The sequence below is a fragment of the Oenanthe melanoleuca genome, chromosome 4 (assembly GCF_029582105.1).
Source record: "Oenanthe melanoleuca isolate GR-GAL-2019-014 chromosome 4, OMel1.0, whole genome shotgun sequence".
In the NCBI taxonomy this organism is placed as follows: domain Eukaryota; kingdom Metazoa; phylum Chordata; class Aves; order Passeriformes; family Muscicapidae; genus Oenanthe; species Oenanthe melanoleuca.
The window spans coordinates 36,281,259-36,303,736 of record NC_079337.1 but is presented as its reverse complement, the minus strand read 5'-3'; the positions used below and the strand labels follow the sequence as shown (position 1 = coordinate 36,303,736).

Sequence of the window (22,478 nt, the reverse complement as noted above, 5' to 3'; positions counted from 1 at the left end):
AAGTAAAGTGATTGCAGTAGCTAATAAAAGCATTTAATCCTTTAAGAGCCCAACTGTTATTTTTCATGTGCTAAAGTTGGAAAGTCATTTAAATTCCAGTTTCAGAGAAATCTTAACATTCATAGAAAGCAAGTAATCAAAAATGGTTGTATTTCTTTCTTATTTTTCAACTTTGACTGAACTACTGAAGATTTATCCCTGTGCCAGACATCCAAAAGCATGTGCAATGTAAAAATAATCAAACATTTTACCACCATAATGAATTGTACAAATACAAGTGAGGAACTGGTTAGATAGCAGTTTTAAAGATTTAGATGGATAAGCACAAGCAAGCAGCAACATATTGTAACAAGAAGCATCATAGAAAGAGATGGCAATGGAAAAATCAGTCTTCACCATGTGAAGTAGCTTGTTTTGTTCTCAGGTGGAGTTCTGTACTTCATGAAAGAGATATATTATTTGGAAAGAGGCCATTGAGCAACATAAAGATTATAGTTTCTATAATCTGATTAAAAATATTTCCTTCATGTAAGGAAAGTTTTGAAACATTTCAAAGGCATCAAACGCTACTGAAAAGAGAAAGAAAAAAAGCCTCTGAATTTGGGCTGCTTAGGAAAAGAATTAAGCAATTTCCCTCTCATCATGGAATGGAAGATTTAAATTGGACTGAAGTTGTACAATGTTCAAGAAAATCAAATAATCCTTCCCCATAAAACAAAAAACACCACAAGTATTTGTATAAACCAAACATGCTTCATCTCCCATGTTTTGCTGGGAAGCAACACTATTTCCCATTATTTTCAATTAAAAACAGACTACAATTGAACAATATATGAAGCTATGACTATTTCTTCATTAGTCTCATTTTCCTTGGTATCTATAGTATACTTTCTAAAGACTTGAAGGATTCTGTTTCTGATTTGATAGCTTAACATATTCTGTTTACCCCTTGCTTCAGCAAATAGTGGTAAAACCAACAAACATAAACTGAGTTTTAACCACCTTGGAGGTATGATTTTATCCATTACATATGGATTGGGGGAAAAGGTCTTCAGTAGCAACTAGAAGAAAACACTAAAATGTGGACTTATTATATATAATTTAGAATACCATATAGTTATGTTTTTTGTTTTAGGGCAGTTTTTTGTCTTCGTTTTCCAAATCTAAGCAAGGTAAATCAACTGTTCTACATTTGAACTGTACAGTTCTTTGCTGTTTCGTCTTAAGCTCTGAGAAAGCACAAAGCAGTATCTAATAAAGTATATTATTTTTATTCACTTCTGTTAATACATACTTACACTTAAAAAAATTTAAAACAATAAATGAAAAAAGGAAACAGTGCAATTTTTTTACTAGAAATACACTAGTATGTCACAATATGTTTCAAGCTAAATGTTTATTTCCGAATTGTAGGCAGCATACAAGCAGTGTTTAATTTTTACAGGACTATGTAAAATTACTCTTTCTAGATCTGTTCTTTACATTGTAGCTTTTCTACTAGTTAACAAGTGAACAGGGAAAAAGGCAGAATAAAACAGAAATTACTACTAAATGTTGTGTGCGCTTAAGATATCCTGAAGAACAGGTAACATGAGCATCATGGAAAAATCTGCATACCTGGCCCTTTTTCTGCCCATTGGAAGAAGCCACACTGTTTTTCCTTCCCAAGAGGGCACACAAAAAAGTTCCTTCCGTTATTGGGACCAATCTTCAACACAGTCTTCATAACAGATCGCTTGCCATGGTTACAAAATGGAAAATCCAAGTCAGCCCACTGCAACAGAAACAGGTTTCAGGCACATGTGATGGCTATGAATTCCTTATTTTAAAATAGACAATAGAAAAATATCTACAGTGGTTGCCATAGAAGAAATCCTTCCTATTAGTTCGGCTAGTTTTATCTCTTTTGTGGACATTTTTTACATTTTTCTTTAACATCAACTGCAACTGTATGCACTTTGACTGGACTAACTTGAATGATGTTAACACATAGTTCTTTTTAAAATTTAGGCATTATGGTCATTACTGTCTTGAGTTCATCTATTAACAACCTGATAGTCATGACTGTCAGGTCATTTTTCAGGTCAAAATCTCAGACAAGGAGCAGAGGCCACCAATTGCAGCTAGGAAGGTCACGTTAGGTATTAGTGCAGCTGTGGGAGGGTTTGCAGAACCATCATCCTAAGAGGTTATCAGGATTTTGGCTAGCCAGAAACATGGCTGACAATCAGATCTAGTTTGCTATAGTCCTTCTTTCGGGAATAAGCTAATCTGAACAACTTGTCCAGGTCCCCTCAAACCAATATTTCTCTTATGTGTCTGTTTTACATCACTCAGAAGTAGATTAAGAGCATTTGCAAAAGCAGCTGCCTTCTCAACAGTAAGAGAAGTAACTAAAATTGTTAAGTTCATAGCTATTTTTATGTTCTTAGTTTCAATTTAGTGTGCAAGAGTATTTATGTCAAGCTTTAAATGGATTTTAATATCTGCCCATGATTGACAGTTCACTGGGCCAAGGAGGCTGCAGGAACAAGCACTGATTATAAAAACAGGTCCTGAAGTCTTACACATACTTGAAAGTAGTCACACCGAGTTTCCCTGGGGAGAGGGCAGCAGTAAAACTGCCTTCCCTTGTTCTCTCCATCCTTTCTCACAACTCTGAGGCTGCAGAAACGGCTGTGCTTACTGCACCGAGGATGCCCCATGCTCAACATCCGAGTATCATCTGTCACATTAGTTCGAGGTGTGCTGTAATGACAGGTTACAAATTTACTTCTGTGTAATTTAAAAGGGATTACCAGCCAAAGAACTCTTCTACCACTACAACAGCTCACCCACACACAGTGAGAAACAGCTTGCTTCTCTAATGCACCCTACTGCATTCATTCAGCCTTTAAAGCTGAATGATTGTGAGTAGTGAATAGACACGACTGTGTGCTTTTCTTGAGGTGTTATACCAGTTTTCCCCATTATGTCTTAAATTATTTTGAAGTACCCAAATTGATGTATGAAACAAAATAATTATTACTACTGATGTTATACTGCCCACCTCAAATTCTGACATGTTCTGAAAGAGTATTCTGCTCTCAGAGGGAAAAATACCAATACCACTAATTACTCCAGTCTGAAGGCATTTTTATGCTTCACAGAAAAGACTCCCCACCTCTTTACTAAAAAGTAATGCTCCAAATCATATTGGGACAAGAAGTAACCCAGATGATGGGATGGAATAGAATTGTCTGAATGGGATGAAGTTTCTTTCTTCATCATGATTGAGGCAATTACTGACTATCTGCAATATACAAGGTTTCATTTAAAAATAGTTACATGAAAAAGATTAATGCTCTGAAATATATCTTTCCAATATATTTATAGAGCAGAAAAGCAGTAATGGAACCTGTCTTGGAGACCAGGACAGAACCTTAGTGAAAAAAGAAAATATTAATTCATTCTGGCCAAGTTATCAGCTTAGGAATTTTATGTTGTCTTCTATGTCTGTGTCTGAAAGACTGCAGTCCTGAAGACACCAGCAGTGTTATTCCAGCACCTCATTAAAACACAAGAAGATAAAAATAACCAAAAGTTTTTTGTTGGTTTTGGTTGTTTAAAAAATACTATAAAAAAGCATTTCAGTTGATGACTTGCTAAAACAACCTGTTGTCATGATTGATACTGTCTCCTTTCTTGTTTGCAGTCCTCTGTATTCTCAATTATCCTGCCTATAAGCCTCAGTTCCTCACTCCATACTGAGAGTACAAGGAGAAATTGCATTCATTCAGTCTAGCCTGGCTAGTCAGTGAGATCACTTCAAAACTCATGCTTCAGCAATGCAAGAAGTAATTTCTGTATTTCAGAACAGAAACACGACCAAGAATTTTGTAGCATATCATCAATATTTCACATTCAGCTTGCATAATTTGCCATTGTAAGTGACATCTACCTTGCACTCCCATTACTGCTGTGACTATCTGCCCAACTTTTCTGTGACAACCACCATAGATTCTCACATTTCTCTTAACTAGGCAATGGATGTGTCTGAACAGGGCCCTGTAAATAAAAGTATGGGTAGAGCACTGAAGTGGTTATATATAGAATGGGAAGGGAAGTTAAGAGTAAAATCAGTGACGGGAAGCTCATCAAGGTAACTGTACAGAGTTTCCTCTCATGGAAGAATGCTGAAACCTGGTAGTTGTCAAATAACATTAATTAGAATATATTCATCCAGATAGCTTCTTTTTGTATTCTTTCACACTAATTTCAAGATCTCTCTAAGCAGATAGCAACTACAGTGCTAAGATTAGACAACTCCTTAGGTAGAAATGTGCTTGACCTATTAAAACCAGACTGGCCTATTCAGTGGGAATAGCTGAACTATGAACAGCTGTTTAGCTTACAGCAGTACTGGCTAGATGCCAAAATCAGGACTTTTCTAGTAACAGCCTAGGTAATTCAGTGCGTTTGAAACCTGAATTAAATTATAGCTAGTCTAGAATAAGTTACTTCTGGCAGAAATCCAAAGACAACAGTGTCTGAGCCCAACAGCACAGTATTCAATTAATCTTTAAGGATAAAGTTCTTATATGGGATTATAAAGACTTGTTTTCATTTTAGAATACATACCTGATTGGTTTATTATATGGGTGAACCAAAGGTACATTATCAGTTTTTTGTTTCTTCTGTATGTGTTTGAAAGTGATAGGCTGCTGACAGGAGGACAAAGCCAGAGCAGTTACATGTGTTGAGCATTCTTTTTCTGTGCTTCCCCCTGACTTGCAGGCATTGCTTTGGATCTGTTTACAACTGCTTTTAGGAGCAACACACTGAGACCGTCCATCAGATCCCTGGGGATCATTTCTCAAAACAGTTTTGTTACCAAGATCTGTTAAGACAAGAGTTGTAGTTCCAAATGCAGTTTTCCTATTGATCTTTATTTCTGTGCTTGGTTTTCTGAATTCATTACAAGGGTACTTCATTAAGTTTGTGCTAAAGGCTGCAGAATCTTCAGAACTCTCCACCTTTGGAACTAAGGAAAAAAGGTTATTAGTTACCCAACTGCATAGAATGCTACATTATATTTCTGATCTGTATTATTAAGTTGTCATGTGGAGAATGAAAGAGTAAATTTACAGTACCATCCCAAAACCTGTCACAAATTAGATAGAGTACAAAATTTCTTACCATAAAACAAAACTCATGCACTCATGGAGTCATGTAAAGCATGTGTTTTTAAGATAACATTACTATTGCTGAATAGGATCAGTCGATAGTACTATGTAAATGAAAGCTATTGGACAATTAACCATAAAAAATTTAATTTGGCCCAAAGACAAGGATTAAAGTATTTACATTTTTCAAAATAACCTTTTATAACCCAAGCAGTTGGGGATGACAGAGTACAGTACCTCCAAGCAGCATTGCATTATTCATTTTTAAAGTATGACTTTACTATTGATGCAAAAAAGAATATTGGGATTTTGACGTTTCTAATGTTTTCAGAGTTCCCATCATTTCCAAACTTTGTGTTCATCCAAATTTACTGTAAGAGGCTTTTCAGAAGAAAGCAGTTCAGACACTTGCTTTGTGGTATAAACAACAGTTCCTTCATAGAATCAGAGGCCCTCCTAGTGGGCAATAATCATTTCAAAAGAATGTGAATAATTTATTAATGCCAATTTAATACATAAAGAGTCTGTAGTCTTTTCCTGAGAAAAGGAAAGGACTTAATGGCATCCTATCTGCGATCTTTTCAGGAAGCTGTGAAACTGCTGTGTTCAAGGACAAAGTCCTTCCTTTTCTACTATATCCAGTTTATTCCATACACAGAAGAGGGAATTAAGCAGAACATGGGTAAGTGAGACATACACAAGGGCACACTCTCTCCAAAGGCATTCTCAAGCAGAAATAAAATAGGAATCTCTAAATTTTATTTGGAACATTACTTGTTTCCAGGCTCCTTCCATTTTTCCACTACTGCACAGTGAAACATATTGGTTTCATTCAGACTTTTTAAGAAAGAATAGTAGTAGCTCAGCCTTGTACTTAAGGAGCATGGAAATTGCAATGTAATGGAAAATAATTATGTGTCTACAGACTGAATTATTTCAGCAGCTAATTTTACAGATGAAGTATTCTGTCCTCAAAAATGCAAACATTTCTGCTGACAGTAGCCAATTTTAGAAACAACATAAAAAGCAAGCACTGAACCAAGTGCAAGAAGGGAAAGACTCTTAAGGATTAAAACAGAGAGGTAAGTAAACCCATATTTGGAAAAAAAAAAAATCTCAAATACCACTCCTATGCAAAAATAAAGTCTTATTTAAAAAAAAAGAAAAGATTTCCTAACAGTATTCCACCAAGTCTAAGACATCTTCAAAGTCCAGATCCGAATTCAGTAATTCCATATAACTAAACAAGTAAAACTCAGAAGTACAGCAGAAGGAGCTTGTTTCAAAGCTCAAAATAAAGCATTTGTGCACATGGCATAATATATTATAAAGGCCAGCTGATAGTATTAATTCCAGGATAAGTGTTAGTTAGTAAATTTTATTCTGTGAACAGATTAAAATTTTCAGGTTTCTGGCACTGATTTGACAGAATTATGCAAGATTAGCCTGTGTTGGCAACAACTGTCATGTAAAGAATGAAGACATACTTACATTGATTTCTGACCTGGGAAAATGAACTATAGCTAGTGCAAGATAAGGATTTTCCACACATCACTCCAGTCATAAAATGATTAAGCAATGAAGCAATTTTCATGTAGATAGCAGCATTAAGAGCTCCAGCAAGAGATAAACAATAAATTGAGGTAAGAAATTCAGAATTCATTTTTACTCCGAACTTGGAAGGGAAAAAAAGTAGCCCCAGAGAAACCTGGCATCCTTTTAGAAAAGGGAATTAAAATATACTGCTTTTGTTCACATTAAAGTTAATTTTCTGACCCTTGATGACTTCTAATTCAGATTCACACTGCAAACTTTGAATGATTTTAAGGAGAGCTGAAAGAATGGAGATTTTTCTCACTCCTTGCCCCAATAAAAACAAAGGGTCAGTGAAGACATTTATTTATAGAATCCCAGCATATCAGGTTGGAAGATGACACTTTCAGGGTTTAAGACAAGACAGTTTCCATATTGTCTGTGTAAGATTTCCACAAAATCTGATTTCAAGTTAGCTAGTTATATATATAGGATTCACAATGAGACACTTCTACATAAAAACTACATCAAAGTCATAGATCTCCCCTCCTTCCCAATACAGATGCCAGACAACCCTTCAGTACCTTCAGGTCTTGAAGTCAAACAGGCATCACAAATTTCAGCAGAAGGCTTGTTTATTAGGGTGCATTGCATACATGTCCACTCCTCTTCAGATTTCCGAGCTACCTGTTCATTAGAACATGACCCCCTGCCACATGCCCAGCCAATTAGGCTGTTTCTAGCTGGCAGTTTGCTGTGAAACAAAAGAATGATGTTAGTGTTTTGTGATGTTCCCTCTACAAATTGCCTTACACCACTCTGTGCAGGGAGGCATGGGCTAGAGAACAAGCACTACACAGTGTTATGCCTCCTATCAGAGCTTGGACAGCATGTCACTGTTCAAATTTGATTTTTCTATACCTCAAGGGCAAATCTTTCCAGATGCTGCAGAAGTAATACAAATAAAAATATTTAAACAAGAAACTGACAGAAAGTTAATTATTAACTGATATACTCTCCAGGAGAATGCCCCAGTCTCTCAGATTATCTACCATTTCCAAGTAGTGCAGCAAAAAGCTTGGTGAGAAAGGGAGACTGTTTCAGGGCTTTCCCCCATCCCTTGTACACAGCACTTGTTAACAAATGCTTTGCTGGATGAAGAACTGTTTAGAAGATGAACTGCAGAAAATCATACGGTCTAGTAAAGAAATTATTTTTTGTTCTCATTTAAATGCTACCTGTAAGTCCACTTTCTTATCATAACAGCCAAAAGCACTGAAAGCCTTGGAAGTTAGAAAGTCTCTTGTGTGTCACCATTTGCTGGAAAGCCTTTCAAAATGCAAGAACCTGTTCAGAATTAAGGAACCTAGCTACAGCTTGTGAGACAGAGCTACTCCAGACACCACTAAAGATTTAGTTTTATATATTTTCCTGTAAATTACAATAGCTCCTATGTTGATAGACTAATTTAGAATCATAGTTACTCCTTTACAGCTTTACTAGGACTACTCTTGTCATAGTATCCAAACACTGACAGCATGTTAAATGTAACTTGAACTTACCTGCTCATTAAGTTATGTATATATGTTTTTAAGTTCTGTAATATCATCCAACTTATGGTTGATAAATTGTCAAGCAGTTTTTTTCATAGTTTTTGTAGAATTGTGCACTTTTTGGAGACTTTTATTAATCCTAAGAATCTAAGCACTTCAATCAATAATGCAAATGCTGTAGTTGGGCACTGTATTGACACTCCTTTGACCTACCCCTTTTTCTATAAAGATCACTTTCTGTAACAAGTTAGAGTTCTAAGACAATGGTAGATATAGCCACTACCTACCACATCTTCCACAACAGGAAAACTAAGGAGGATAATAAGACCTGCTGACAAAGCAAAGTGTCTGTGATGTGAAGAGGTAGAACAGACATCACAGAAGCATTCACCAAAACCTGTGGCTAACAAACAAAACAGCTGAAGTGTTAGAAGATTTTTCTCACATTACTAGATCAGTTGTTCTAGTCAGTTATCAAAAATGCATTACTAGACAGAATATAAGCAATGTGCCATGTTTGGGAGTTTAATTCCCTTAATTCACGTTGCTTCCCTGGTTCATCTGTCCTGTCATTACCCCCCACCCTTTCCCAATTTATTAAATACATGGGGAGAGGTCTATTTATAAATTCAAGGTACATTTGAATTTGATGGCCTAAGTTTATAATGGGTATTTTCTTTTTTTTTCCAGTTGAGCAAAATCATAAGCTACTTGACTTGACCTAAAAACCACTGAGTTGAATTCTACAGTTTATGATCTGTAACAAGTCAATCTAATCACACGGGCCCCTTCCAGTCTTCAAATGTGAAAAGCCTGGAATGGCAAATAAATTACTTGAGCTATACATAATTTTACATGGTAACAGTTACTGTATAATTGAAAAGAGAGCAGCAGAACACAAAGAACTGACCATTAGTATAAGACAAGAAACCACCTTTTATTTTATAGCTACCACTATCATGTTTTTCACTTCAATACAGCTCTCTTTATTGTTTATTTAAAAGTACAACAACAAACGCTAAATCGCTACTTGTTCTAAAGAACAGAATTTCCTTACATTGTTTTCTAATTATCTGACTCAACAGAATAATGCTGTCTTCCTACACTTCTGCAAAATATTTCTCATTATTACTTTCTGAAAATACAGCAGATTTGGGTTACCAGCTTGTGAAATATTTATCTTCCATGGTGAAATTTTCGATATTTGATCTGTACTCAAAGACAATTTTTAAGGCTTTAAGCAAAATCCCTTCAGCCATCTGAGTTTTGAAAGAAGCTCAGAGGTAGGAGAGGGATTTGTTCTGTAAATCTTATCTAAAAAAAAAAAATAAATATACATATATATATAAATAAACACACCCACACAGACTAACAAGGCAAAGCCACAAAGTGAAACAGCATCTTATATTAGATTGACAGCGAGTATAAAGGCAAAATTCTAAAGCTCCAGATGAAAATTTTCAAGAATAACAGATGCCTAAGTCTGAATAAGGTGCTTTTGGAACTTTTACCTTTTGACCCTTTGTGATATCAAATGCATTTTCTGCTTTCCTGAAATAAAAGGAGGAAAACTGCTGCTAGCACAATTTATGTGGAAGTGAAAGTGTCTCTGTAGCATACCTATAGCAAAAGCTTTTAAAATCCAATAAGGAGAAAGAAAAAGTAGTAAGCCCCTAAAATATTTGCTGCAGTCTGAATTTACTGAAGTTTTAGTTATCCTCAATATAACTATATAATATCCAGAAGAAAACTGCTCAGATGCACAGCTATCTACATATGCCTGGACTGATGGGGCTATCCTGCAAAAAATAAAGACACAAATTCCTACTTCATGATATTAAACTCAGTTGTGTGGAAGCACCCAAGCCCTTTATATTGATAACACCAAGAACAAAGGGCAACTTTTACCATGACTTACGTTTCAGTGAATAAATCTGAGTACTCTGAATTGTTTCATAATTCCTACATTTGATTAGAGTAATAGCTACTTCATAAGAGATGACACCTTTGAAAAGAAAAGTAACAAAGAATCAAAGCTTCTAACCATTTTTAAATATCAATAGCCAAAACTTTTTTTTTTTTGCAAGTTGTTCTGTTTTTGTCTGTCATAGTTACCTTAGTTATAAAATGCACGGGGTGTCCTCTTACTGTAACAGCCCTTTGAGGTGCTTAAAAATGTCACTATGTTACCACCATACCTAAGATTGACAAGCTGGGGATCTGCCTTTTGACATCGAGAGCAGAAGTAAGTCATCCTGTCATGGTCTCCCAGACGACACACGGTGATGCTGCCGCTGCACTCGCTGCAGGCTGGGCGCTTGTACACCTTGTAGTGTTTGTAGAGGGGAGACCCAGTTTTGCGGCACTGAAACAGAACGGGTTTAAAATCCAAGTTAGAGACTCAGGATAAATTTATGTGAGTCTGAAAATAAAAAACCTTACACAGACTGTCAGCTCAATGATTAGATGAAGATATTTAAGAGGGACAATAATAAAGGCTATCACTGTATTTCACATTATTTTATGTAAAGAATTGACAAATCAGGTATAACAGTGTCTGTAATTCTCCATATAATTAAATAAAATTTAAAAAAGCATACTACCAAGATGCAAGCAAATACATGCTAGGAACTCTCTGAGTTCAGCCGAACCAGCTAGCTCTGATTCAGCAGTTGTCTCTGACCTGGCACCTGCAGGAGTCTTCTTGTAGAACTAATGAGCTCAAATCAATGCAGCATAGGAAAAAACCAAACCACTAAACAAACACCACCTTCTCTCACCCTAAAAAGAGCCAAAAACACAGTGCAGCACCAGCTCAGATGTGGCGCTACAAGCTAGGTTAATAAGCCTTCCCAAAACATAAAGAACTGTGCAATGCAGAATAATTCTGGAGATTCTGTAAATGTTGGGTAGTGCCCAGTAAAGTTGCTCAGCTTCATCTTAGCCCTGGCCATGCCAGACAACCTGGCTCACGAAAAGCCCCTTGGCACTACAGTAAGCTCCCTGGATTCTGGCAGCAAGCCATATTAAATTAAGTACAGTACAAGCCCAAGGGCACAGTGACCTGAAGAGGCTTTAGACAGCTGACAGTCACGCACATTTCACGAGACAATTCACAAAATACACATGAAGTCAACACAGACACACTACAGCTGAAAGTGGCAAAAAAAAAAAATCCAAACAAGAGCCCAGTAGAGATGCAGCCAGCTCTGCAGAGGCACACAGCCTTCTGCACTACAATCATAAATCCTTGACCACAGTTCAAATGATGCCAGAGCTGGCCCAGCAACACCAGCACAGCTCTGGAAGAATTCAACAGCTCTAGCCCCTTAATATAAGAAGACCCTTGGAGTTCTTCCAAAACACAGGTGTCTTTGAGCACAGTATATTTCCTTCTGCTGTGCTCTTATTCATTAGTCTTGCTGAAAGAGAATTCTTATGCCACTGCAAACTAGTAATTCAATCAGAAGGAATTACTAATATATATTTGCATGAATATTCACAGCTGCCTCCTCAAGGTTTTCAGACAGTTCCTTATGAGTAGTTTTGTCCCCTCAGTTATGTAAAATTCAAACAAAAGCAACAGCTTTTTACACAGATTCTTCATATTTGCATCTGCAATGATACAGTATGATGACTGCAAACAACCCATAACAGTCTATAAAAAACTTCAAGCACTATCCCTCATAGTAATATATTTTCATTACGTCTCCAAGAAGAAGCTAGGTCTCTTAAAAGTGCCTGACTGATGAATACTTGCTAAGTGTGGACTACAAAAGTTTTCAAATTGGTTAAACAGAGAGTTTAACTTGTTTATTAGCAATCTAAAAGCCTTTAAATTTCTGAGTGTGGTAGTTGTTGCAGAACTAGATGGTGTCCCTTTACTGGCAGATGTCACTATGAAGTTCAGATAAATGAAAACATTCCCCTAGCCACTCTTTAGTGGGTTGAGGAAAAGTAAACATTTAGCAGACTATTAAACAAATTACAGTTTTAGCCTTTATGATTTTAGGAATGTTAGCTGCCCTCCCCTCACCTACCAAAAAAATTCTTTTCAGCAGTGCTAGCTCCTTGCCTTTCATAAACACCAAGAGAAACAGACAAAAATGTCACTACTGCTGTTCATTTCTTTGCATGCAGCTTAGAGAAACAAAACATAGAGTTAGGTCAAATTCTCTCTTTTTCTATTGTGGAAAGTTAAAGAGCATCAGGAATTATGGAGTTTACAAAGGAAGAAATTAAGCCCTACTGAAGTTATAGCAGTAGGGAGAAATTGTAATTTATTTCACTTTATCTACCAAAACCATTATTTCAGTTAGGAAAAAAAAAGCTGTTAGAAGTTGCAAACTATTTGGTCAAATAAATTTAATTGCTATTTGAAGTTTTATAAAGGAAGCCACATCAACTACCTTCATATTTCCCTGGGACATCTCTAGTTCCAAGTTTGAAGAGCAACCTTTATGTTATCTTTCATGTAACTTTGTGCTTAGCCCACATCAATTCTGACATGTTCAGAGTGGCATAACAGCACATGCACAGAAAAACTGAACATGCCAGAATCTCAGGCAGTGTCTGTGAAAGTCTTTTGGGCCAAACTCTGAATATTTTGACAATCTTGACTCCCTCTACTTTTCCATCATCTGACAATTCACAATTAACAAAAAGCACACAAACTAACATTCCTATTCATAGAAACACTTTGTTGCATCTTTATACTGTTTTCACCAGATCACACACAACTAATGTGACAGAGTAACATTTTGGAAGTTTTCCAAAATATGTGTCAATACCTTATAAAAAAGCAGGGTAAAATCACATGTCATTTTCACCAAGTGACGTATATGCTCATCTGTCAGTTGGCAAACCTGTAGGAAAGGCAGGAATGATTTTTAGAATATTACTGTGCTAAGGGACAATGGCAAAAAAAGACCTATGAGGTAGGTGCACTTTGAACAATGATGTGGAGTTGCTTTTCTTCATGATGACAATTCCTTGACTTCATATTATATGTATCATCTCAGTAAAAAAGTACACTTTCATATTCTAAACTACAAAAACTCACTTGCGTATCAAACAACATGCTTTGCCACAATCAAGCAAAACACGTAGTAGAAAATTCAGTTGTCTTCCCAAGTATTGACCAAAGAGCTCATGATCACATGAATCACAAAGAGTTAGCAAGTCTCACATCCCTCCTAATTTCCTCATGGATAATATGACCTATCATTTGAAGCTCTTTCCGCTGAGAGATATTCAGGAAGAATACACAAGTCAAAGGCATCACAATTAGAGAGACGTATCAACCTCAACTATTTTTCTTAACACAAAATTTTAAATCACATTTTTCTTTTTTTCTGCCATATTGCAGATAAAATTAAAATCCAGATTGACCCTATGAACAATTTTCAAAATACTATGTTTAAAAAACTTTTCAGTTACTAATCTTCACCAGCTTCCATTTACATTCTATGTAATCTCTGTTTTGCAAATATCATCTTCTCCATCAAAGTTTGGAGAGACATGCTTGAGGATCTTAAAACAGAAAAGTATGGTAAATAATAGTAGAAAAAACAATTTATGCCAGCTAGCAGGATAAGAAATGGAAGAAGCAGCTGTGAAAATCATCGACTGCATCACATAAACTATTTTGGGTAGTAAATGACCAAAAAAAATCTGATCACTTTTCACTGTCCCTTATTTATGGACTGTCAGTTTAATGGTAGCATAACAGGATGCCAGACTTAGAATACCAAAGTTAATCAGCTCCAAGGAGTGCTATGACAAAAACCCTCCAGTTATAATGGTAAAACATTAATTTACTGTCTAAGAATAATTTAAGAAATTACAGATTATAAAATAAAGGCAAGAAGGTAGCAAAATTTTTAATAAATATTTAATTATTAATATATTTAATTATTAATATATTTAATTTTAAAGAGTTTACATTTTATTATTTCTAATGATTAATTAAATATTTAAATTCTTAATATTTTGGTGTCCTTAAAAATCATCTTGAGACATTCATCCACCTTAAGAGCTGGATGAAGACCACTATCAAACAGTGCTTCATTTTTTATTATATTTCCCACTCCAGGTAATACTGCTTGATCCAGTAACACATCACACAACATTCGGGTTTTCTGCTGCTTAATCTCATGTTCTGCTCTCGAGAAGCTAAACTTTGGAGAACAGACATCCAAACTTTCCATCATCCTCACTTTCTGCTCACACTCAGATGCATTTCTGGAAGAGAAAAATACACTGATTAATTTTTATTTTAAATATATTCTAATATAGCAGTGTGGTTTTAAAAACAACACATTATAATAGAACATTATATGCAGATAATAGAAATCATGAAAATACCAGTGACAGGAAGTGGCATAGAAATTCCATTAAACACCTCTTCCAAAAGCAGGTCAATGATACACAATACACACATGGAACATGCATCAAGTCCAACATACAAGAAATCATCTCATTTTGTTCATATTAGCTTGAAAAATATATGCCAGCTCCTTACTTTAAAATTTCTTCCAAGATGGAAAGCCCATGTGTTTGGACCCTCAAACATACCTAACTGTATGGTTACATGGTCCACTAGTTACAACATGACATTTATATATATATATATAATATATGTAAAATATATTTATATATTATATTTCAAAGAATTACAGAATATTCAGAGTTGGAAGGATCCCAAAAGGATCATGAAGTCCAACCCTTAAATGAATGGCCCAAATGGGGATCAAACCCACCACCCTGGCATTATTTTATCACCACACTCTAACCAAGCGACCCAATTATAATTATGTAATAGATATTTGTAATAGTAAATTATTCATAGTAGTTACAAAATTTTAAAATATATGTATTTATATTTTAAGATATATATTATTAGGATAAGTGTAATCATTTGAAAATAATACAGTACAAGAAGCCTTGGCTTGCATGAGATTTTGTGTTTTGTAATTTTAGCTATATTTATATATGTTACATGAATTTACAGCCCTATTTCCACTCAAGAGTCTCAATTATTTTAAAATCAAGCTCACTGTGGCTTGTTTTTAGCACTGTGAAGTACAGTGCTAATGGGCACAAACATCTGCTTGATGTAAATCATAAAAATTATAAAAATTTTAAAAATTTGCTTCCAAAAAGAAAAAATAAAAACCCAGCCTTGGAAGCATAAAAACTCAACACCAGTAATCATGACAGGTTGTTTCTTACCCTTGTTAAGAAATGAGACTTGGATAGAAATTAACAGAGCAATGGTTTCAGCATACAGATCTAAGGATAGAATTAAATCCAACTTTCATTCCCAGTCTTGACACTACCTAATACTATAACTACTATTATAGTACTATATAGTATACTACATACTATAGTATATATATAGTACTATGTATATATATATATATATATAACTACTGTAACAACTATAACTGTATGCAAGCTCTGATACAAAAGTAACAAACTTAAATTACCATACCAATAAATATATAGAAAGTTTTGTCCTCATAGAGTCCAAGTACTTAATTTGTACATGATTTTTCATTTACCTTAAAAGAATGTTATAAAAAGAAATAAACTGTTACATTAGTTTCTGCTTTACCTATACTCTACTGTCACATCCCAAAAACAAACAGTCTCCTCCATAAACTGTATCTCCAAAACTGGTTGTGCTCCATTTCTGTCTTTGCTTCCATCAGGATTAATGTCCATGGAACCATTCATACCAAAGTGAATCCTCGGAAAGAAAGAGAGTTTTTATAGGTGTTTTAACTTCACTGTGGTTTCCAAGCTTACACCAGTATATTTTTAGAATTGTGAACCTTACCAAAGTCAGTATGTATGTACATTAATTCTAGTCATTACCAGTCACACAGCAACAAACTTAGCTTACAGAATGCTCAACTCCCAGAGAAGAAAGAATACTCCCCAAGTAAAAATCCCTCCAAAACATAGCTGTTTTCAAGTAGTCTTCATAATTCATTATACAGAAGTCAAACCTGATCATAAAATAGCACCATTTTCTGGTGCACTTAGAATTTTTTTCACTTAATGTGCTAATATTCCAACACAGATTTTTAAACCTTCAGGGAGACTGAAAGAAATGAGGCCACTTGACCAGAAAACTTTCTGTTAAATCAGGCAGAAGTCACCTGGTATCAAAAGAAAGAATTTAGTCCCCATATTGCCACCACTGTTATCACATTGCAGTTACATCCAGTAACACCATAAACAGAGTAATTAGTATTTGCCATATGTTGTTTTCTGCTTTTCTTTGCCTACAAACAAGGCAAAACCTGCAAGTCAATTAAAAATTAATAAAAGAAATAAACTGAAAAATGAACAGATGGCAAAGTAGAAGAACAGATCCTTTCAAGCATTCATTTTACAGATTAGTAATGCTTTAAGAGGTCCTAAGTTTTATAAAATATTCTACCAGGAGCTATGCTTGAGCAAAGGACAAGTCTGACTATTATCTCATACATTTTATGTATTACAAATTCACCTGGTACAATCAAGTCCTAAACACCATAAGATAGAGGGAATGTCCTATTACTAGATACTGTATATCAGAAAACTACATAAATGACCAAAGAAATGCAATATCAGGTCTCTATTTCCTTTAAGTCCAGCTTTCTTACATTTCAGGAAGGACAGGCCTTTTTCAATATTTTCAGATGGGCTAAGACAACATGCCATTAAGCCTATTCTTAAAGTTAACTCTTTAAAACATGAAAAAAATTAATGCTACGAGTTACTTAAAAACCTGTAGTCTTTCCAAAACTCTTCTACAAGTCAGTTCAGGTGATATAGTTGTTTCAATCACTTATCTTCAATAGCCATTTTCAATTCTCAAGTGCCATGAGTAGAACTGCACAGGCTTAACTAGCCAAACTTATTTCTAAAACTTGACAAATTTCTTTTTAAACCAAACTCTTCCATCTTGCTAACAAAGGATGATGCACTAAAGGCTTCCAGAAAATTATTTTTCATTCAATTTAATAGCTGATGGTTTCATTTACCAAGCTCCAGTATATTGTTTAAAAGGAACTTTAACACAACTATTACCTATCCTAGTGCCTTCTCAGTTCATGACTTGAAAAAAAAATTGAATCATCATTATACACTTACATTCAAAAGCACTGAGAAATTTATAAAACTTAATTCTAAAGCGTTTCATTACCTTTGATGTCCTGAAACAGGGCAAAATAGAAATCTTTTTAATTACAAATAGAAAAGGCATGCTAATTAAACCTAGGATCTGTAATTCAATGAGAACTAATAGTAAGGAATTGATGATTTCTTCTTTCAAAGTAAAAAGGTGAGACTTTAGAATTATTTAGTGCAACACAATATTGCAGGCATCTGAATGCACTGCATGTACTGTAATTGTTTTGTCTTCAGAAAATGCAACCTCCTGTTTGAAACAAAGCATGCCAATAAATAGCTACCCTTTTCAGATACCTTTACACGGAATCTGAACATGTGACTATATCCAGTACTCCTGTACTGCAGACAGGCTGATGAGAAGTTTCTCTGTAACACCTTCAAATCTCTGAAAGTGCCATTTAGCAAGAACAAGATGACCCCCCAAATGCATTCAGTCTGAATACACAGGAAGCCTTTTTCTCACTTACCTCAAAGCTTTCTGATCAAAATACATAAAAAGTTCCTTTCCCAATGTCTCCACACCCCTGTAAACATGTCCAACAAGGAAATCATGACCAGAGATTCTCTCTTTACTTGCAGCAGTCTGAAAAATGAGTACATACACACACAAAAAGATTAGAGAATTTATACTGCTTAGATTCTAGCACCCATACACATTCAGCAAGCAGCTGTATGAAATAATTTTTCAACTTGGACAACATTAACTGTTTTCTCCTTAAGCATTTTACCCAAAACAATGGGACTATTAACCCAGGAAGCAGTCACTATTGCTAATGCTATCATAACTTCACTCAATTTTTTTCCTAATTGAAACAATACATCTTTTTTATCAGGGAATTTTATGCTTTTTCCTTCAAGTCATGAATTTATAATAGGAGTTTCAGACTGGTGTAAAATAAACAGGTAGTTTGAATACAAAAAAACATGTCAATGTCAATTCTGCCTTTTTCAGATCTATATCCTTCTTCAAATGTTAATAATAGGCTTTCAGTATTTTGCATAGTGCATTGTGTATTACAGAAAAGCCTCCACTGAGCCCACAGAGACATCTCTCTCTTCCTACTAGTTTAAAGTCTAATCTCAGAAGCAGGTGAACAGCAGGAGGGACACTACTACAGGACAAGATAAATGTGAGATTGAAGCAGTCATATTTGCTTGCTTAGCACATGAAAATACATTGAAATTATAAGGGATGTCGACAGGTTGTCTGGTCCAAATACCTGGTCAAAGCAGAATTCAGGGCTCAGTCAAATTCAGAGCAGCTACAGGGATGGACACTCCAGTCTCTTTGGGGCCCTCGTTCCATGGCTTGACTATTGTTGCAGTGGAAAATTTTAACTAATACCTAACAAGAATTTCTTCTGTTGTCACCTGCATCTGCTGCTTCTCACCCACTCTGCACATCCAACAGGGGCCTGGCTCAGTCTCCTCCATATCCCCCTTACAGGTAGCTGAGGAGAGCAATAAAACCCCAGTTCTACCAGCTTCTGCTTGCACACCATGTGCTTCACCCTGCTAATCATACCAGAGGACTCACTCTAGTATGTTATTATTGTCTTATTATTGGGGAGTTGGAAACTCAGGTGGAGCCTTGCAAGTGCTGATCAGAGGTAAAAAATCACTCTCTTCAACCTGCAAGCCCAGCATGGGGCTGTCCCTCTTCTTGGAACGGCATGCCAGTGACAGGGACTCAGCTTTTACAGGACCTAGGTCCATTTTTGATGCAGAGCAATTTCCCATCTGAGCAGCAGCCAGAACTGTGCTGTTCCATGACACTCTTCTGTTCCAAGTCCAGGATTCTGCACGTCCTGCAAATGTTGAACTTGACTTTCTACTATCCCATTTTTCTCAGCCTGTGAAGGTCCCCCTGACTCAAACCCCAAGGTCCCTTCAGACCCTGCTGAAATCTGCAAGCAGCAGATTCAGTGTCCCCATAGCCCTGACTGCAAGGCAGATATACATATCAGTGCTTCAACTGCAGCACTCGATTTCAATGCAAATATGTATGAAAGCAACTCTGGCAAATCAGCCAGGCTTCTGCTAGTTAGTGACATTTCAGAGCTACTCTATATGCAGTCTCCCACTGTAATATTACCTCGAAATTATATACATTTAGAGAGTTTTATGATTATTATTCTGTCAAGTAGGAAAATAAAAATATTTCTTGCATAACATCACTTACCTTGTCTGTTATCATAATATGAATATAGCAAAATTTTGCTGCTATGTAAAGAGTTCATGCTTTCCAATAAAAGTATTGGAGTCTGTCGCCACACAACAAAGTTTATTTTAACTTTAAGCCGCTCAGGTTTGTTTAAAATAAACCAGAATAAGAAATGACTGAGATGGAAAACTAACTTGTCTTTTCAAATATTTGCAATTAAATTCATACCTCTTTGGTATCAGGCAAATCCTTACAGTCATCACAGTACAAACTCTCCTAAACTGTAATCTTTAACAGTGGCCAAGGCTTAGGCCATGGTTAGCAGCCCCTGTGAAATCCTTAGGCTGGTCATTTTCCAATGAATAGATGCTGCCCTGAGGCGACTTTTACTGCATAAAGTGATGAAAACAAATCTATTCGAAGGAGTGAGGTTTCTTTCTGAAAAGACCATAGGAGCATAACTCCTTACTTCAAAAATCTGTCCCAAAATATATTAACCTATAAAGACTAATTTTAAAACATATCTTAGATGGATGTATTTTCAATCACATTCTTTCCTAAATTGTTTCACTTAAGTACCATTGTACTGTGCTTCATCACAAACTCCTACACTGCCTCATACACACTGAAAGTGGCTAAAAATTCCCCAACCTTCTGCCTGGAGGTATCCAATATACTTACTTGGGACACAAGCAACACACAGTCTCTTTAAAGATGATAAAAACGAGGCATGGAAAAAAAGATACCTCTGTAATCAAAACCAGAGGACAGTATCTACACACTCATCAGCCAAGGCCTGCTTACTGATACCCTGATTTCTCCTTCTGCTACAAGGTCTCATGAGTCCCAGCAGCTTTACACTAGTGAACTATTTTATGCTGTCAATGAAAGGACAAAAACCTGTGTACACTGAAAGCAAATGTCACATTATTTATTTAAATACTTGGTCTAATTAAAATTTCATTAAAAAATAATTATAGAAGTAAAATTCCCCTTTCTGCAGGTTAATGTGCACCTTTCTCATGTCTCACATAGACTAGAATCATAGCATGGTTTGGTTTGGAAGGGACCTTAAGGAGCATGGACAGCCTGGGACATACCTAGACTGAGGAGATTATGAATAAATAAGATTAGCAATAATTTTCCTTGCATTTAGCGTTTCCTCAAGCAACATGGTATTCTGAAATTTATCTTAAGTGAACACTAGCGATTCCAAAAGCTTTCCTCCATTACTCCTCAAAGCTGCTGTTTCTACAGCTTCAGCATCGCCTTTACACACCTGACCTGTTATGTTGCTGGTAAAAATACTTTATAACTTAAAGGAAGAGTAAAGCCAGTATTCGCGGATGACACCCACCACCACCCACAACGACGGCAGCCGCGGCATAGGGGGCTGGCCCTGTCCCTGTCCCTGTAGCCGGGCCGTGTCTGTCCCCCTGCCCTGTCCCTGTCCCGCTGGCCGGGCCGTGTCTGTCCCCCGCCCTGTCCCTGTCCCTGTGGCCAGGCCGTGTCTGTCCCCCGCCCTGTCCCTGTGGCCAGGCCGTGTCTGTCCCCCCGCCCTGTCCCTGTCCCGCTGGCCGGGCCGTGTCTCTCCCCCTGCCCTGTGCCTATGGCCGGGCCGTGTCTCTCCCCCGCCCTGTCCCTGTGGCCGGGCCGTGTCTCTCCCCCGCCCTGTGCCTATGGCCGGGCCGTGTCTCTCTCCCCCCGCCCTGTCCCTGTGGCCGGGCCGTGTCTCTCTCCCCCCGCCCTGTCCGCTGGCCGGGCCGTGTCTCTCCCCCGCCCCGTCCCCGTCCCCGCGCCCTCACCGCGCCGCCCCGCGCGGCCCGCACGCGCAGTCCGCGGCGCAGGCGCGCCCGCAGGCGCTCGGCGCAGAGCGCGCAGCCCGGGCCCTCCACCATGGCCGCCCTTCGAATCTCCCGCTCGCCTGAGGGCGGGGCGGCCGCGCCAGCACCGCCCCGCCGGTTCCTGTTCGTTTCCTTCCGAATAGCAGCTTCTGCTGCCTCTAACTTCCTACTGGTACCTCCTTGTTACGTCTTCTTTCAAGACTTAATCCGCAATCAGAAATTAATTTCAGCTTTTAAGAAGTCGGTACTTAATAGCTTTCTGCAGTTAGACCAGATTTTCAGAAGTAATAGGCTTTTGAAGTACGAACAGGCGTAATAAACTCTGCGAGCTCTAAGAAAATTGCGAGAATTTGCATCGCAATGTAGAACATTTGACACCATTTCCTAATGCCCAGCTTGTGAGGAAATAGTCACACTGGTTAAAAGCTCTCAGTGTTGTTTCTTATATGCACAGCCATGTCCACTCTTCTGTCTGGGTACTATCAAAATGTGGTTTTCCTAATTTATTTTTATTTTTTTAGCATGAAGGGCAGTAGATAAATCAAGCTAAATTATGTTTGCTTAAATATAATTCACATTTTGTGCTGAAGGTAGGATGTGCTACTCTTGTTGCAAATGTCTTTTTCCTTTTTCTCAGTGGCGTTTTTGCAGTGATCTTTTAATATCAAGACAATAAGGCAATTTTTAGTCGGAGAATTAAGTTCACGAGTCAGAAATCGGCAATGTTAAAAAATGGCATGCAATAGTGATTTTTCTGCCGCTCTAGCATCCTGCCTTACTGTTCTTTCAAGCAATTAGAAATTGATACATAACTCAGGTTTCTATATTAATATTTAAAGTACCTTAAAAGTACAGACAATAGTTCCTGCCACTTGGCAGCCAAATATAATGTTTTTCATAATAATGGATTTCATTTTGTAGCTGGATATTTTTCAGTAGATGGTTTGTGCAGTGTGTTACAGCAGACTGGGTTTTCAATTCCACATCTAATTCTGCAGATGGATCAGAATTTCCAATAGTAACCATTAATTAG

General features: G+C 36.9%; 1 protein-coding gene across 1 annotated transcript; it reads right to left on the bottom strand.

The window, feature by feature from the left end:
• Positions 1-1,252: 1,252 nt before the first annotated feature.
• Positions 1,253-21,517, bottom strand: NEIL3 (nei like DNA glycosylase 3). The gene is made up of 10 exons (XM_056490612.1): positions 21,407-21,517; positions 17,905-18,020; positions 15,870-16,004; positions 14,281-14,494; positions 13,042-13,116; positions 10,450-10,616; positions 7,283-7,452; positions 4,621-5,023; positions 2,574-2,748; positions 1,253-1,774 (listed from the first exon to the last, which is right to left on the bottom strand). The coding sequence occupies exons 1-10, from the start codon at positions 21,497-21,499 to the stop codon at positions 1,598-1,600; spliced, it is 1,725 nt and encodes a 574-aa protein (XP_056346587.1). The 5' UTR covers positions 21,500-21,517; the 3' UTR covers positions 1,253-1,597.
• Between the last annotated feature and the right edge of the window lie 961 nt (positions 21,518-22,478).

Excerpts from the sequence above, each read along its gene's own strand:
- NEIL3 (XM_056490612.1), bottom strand. The coding sequence starts at position 21,499 with ATGGTGGAGGGCCCGGGCTGCGCGCTCTGCGCCGAGCGCCTGCGGGCG. Across the intron at positions 7,453-10,449 it reads CCCCAGCTTGTCAATCTTAG|CAAACTGCCAGCTAGAAACA; the intron begins GTATGGTGGTAA and ends TTTGTTTCACAG. Across the intron at positions 1,775-2,573 it reads CTCGGTGTGACTACTTTCAA|TGGGCTGACTTGGATTTTCC; the intron begins GTATGTGTAAGA and ends TTTCTGTTGCAG.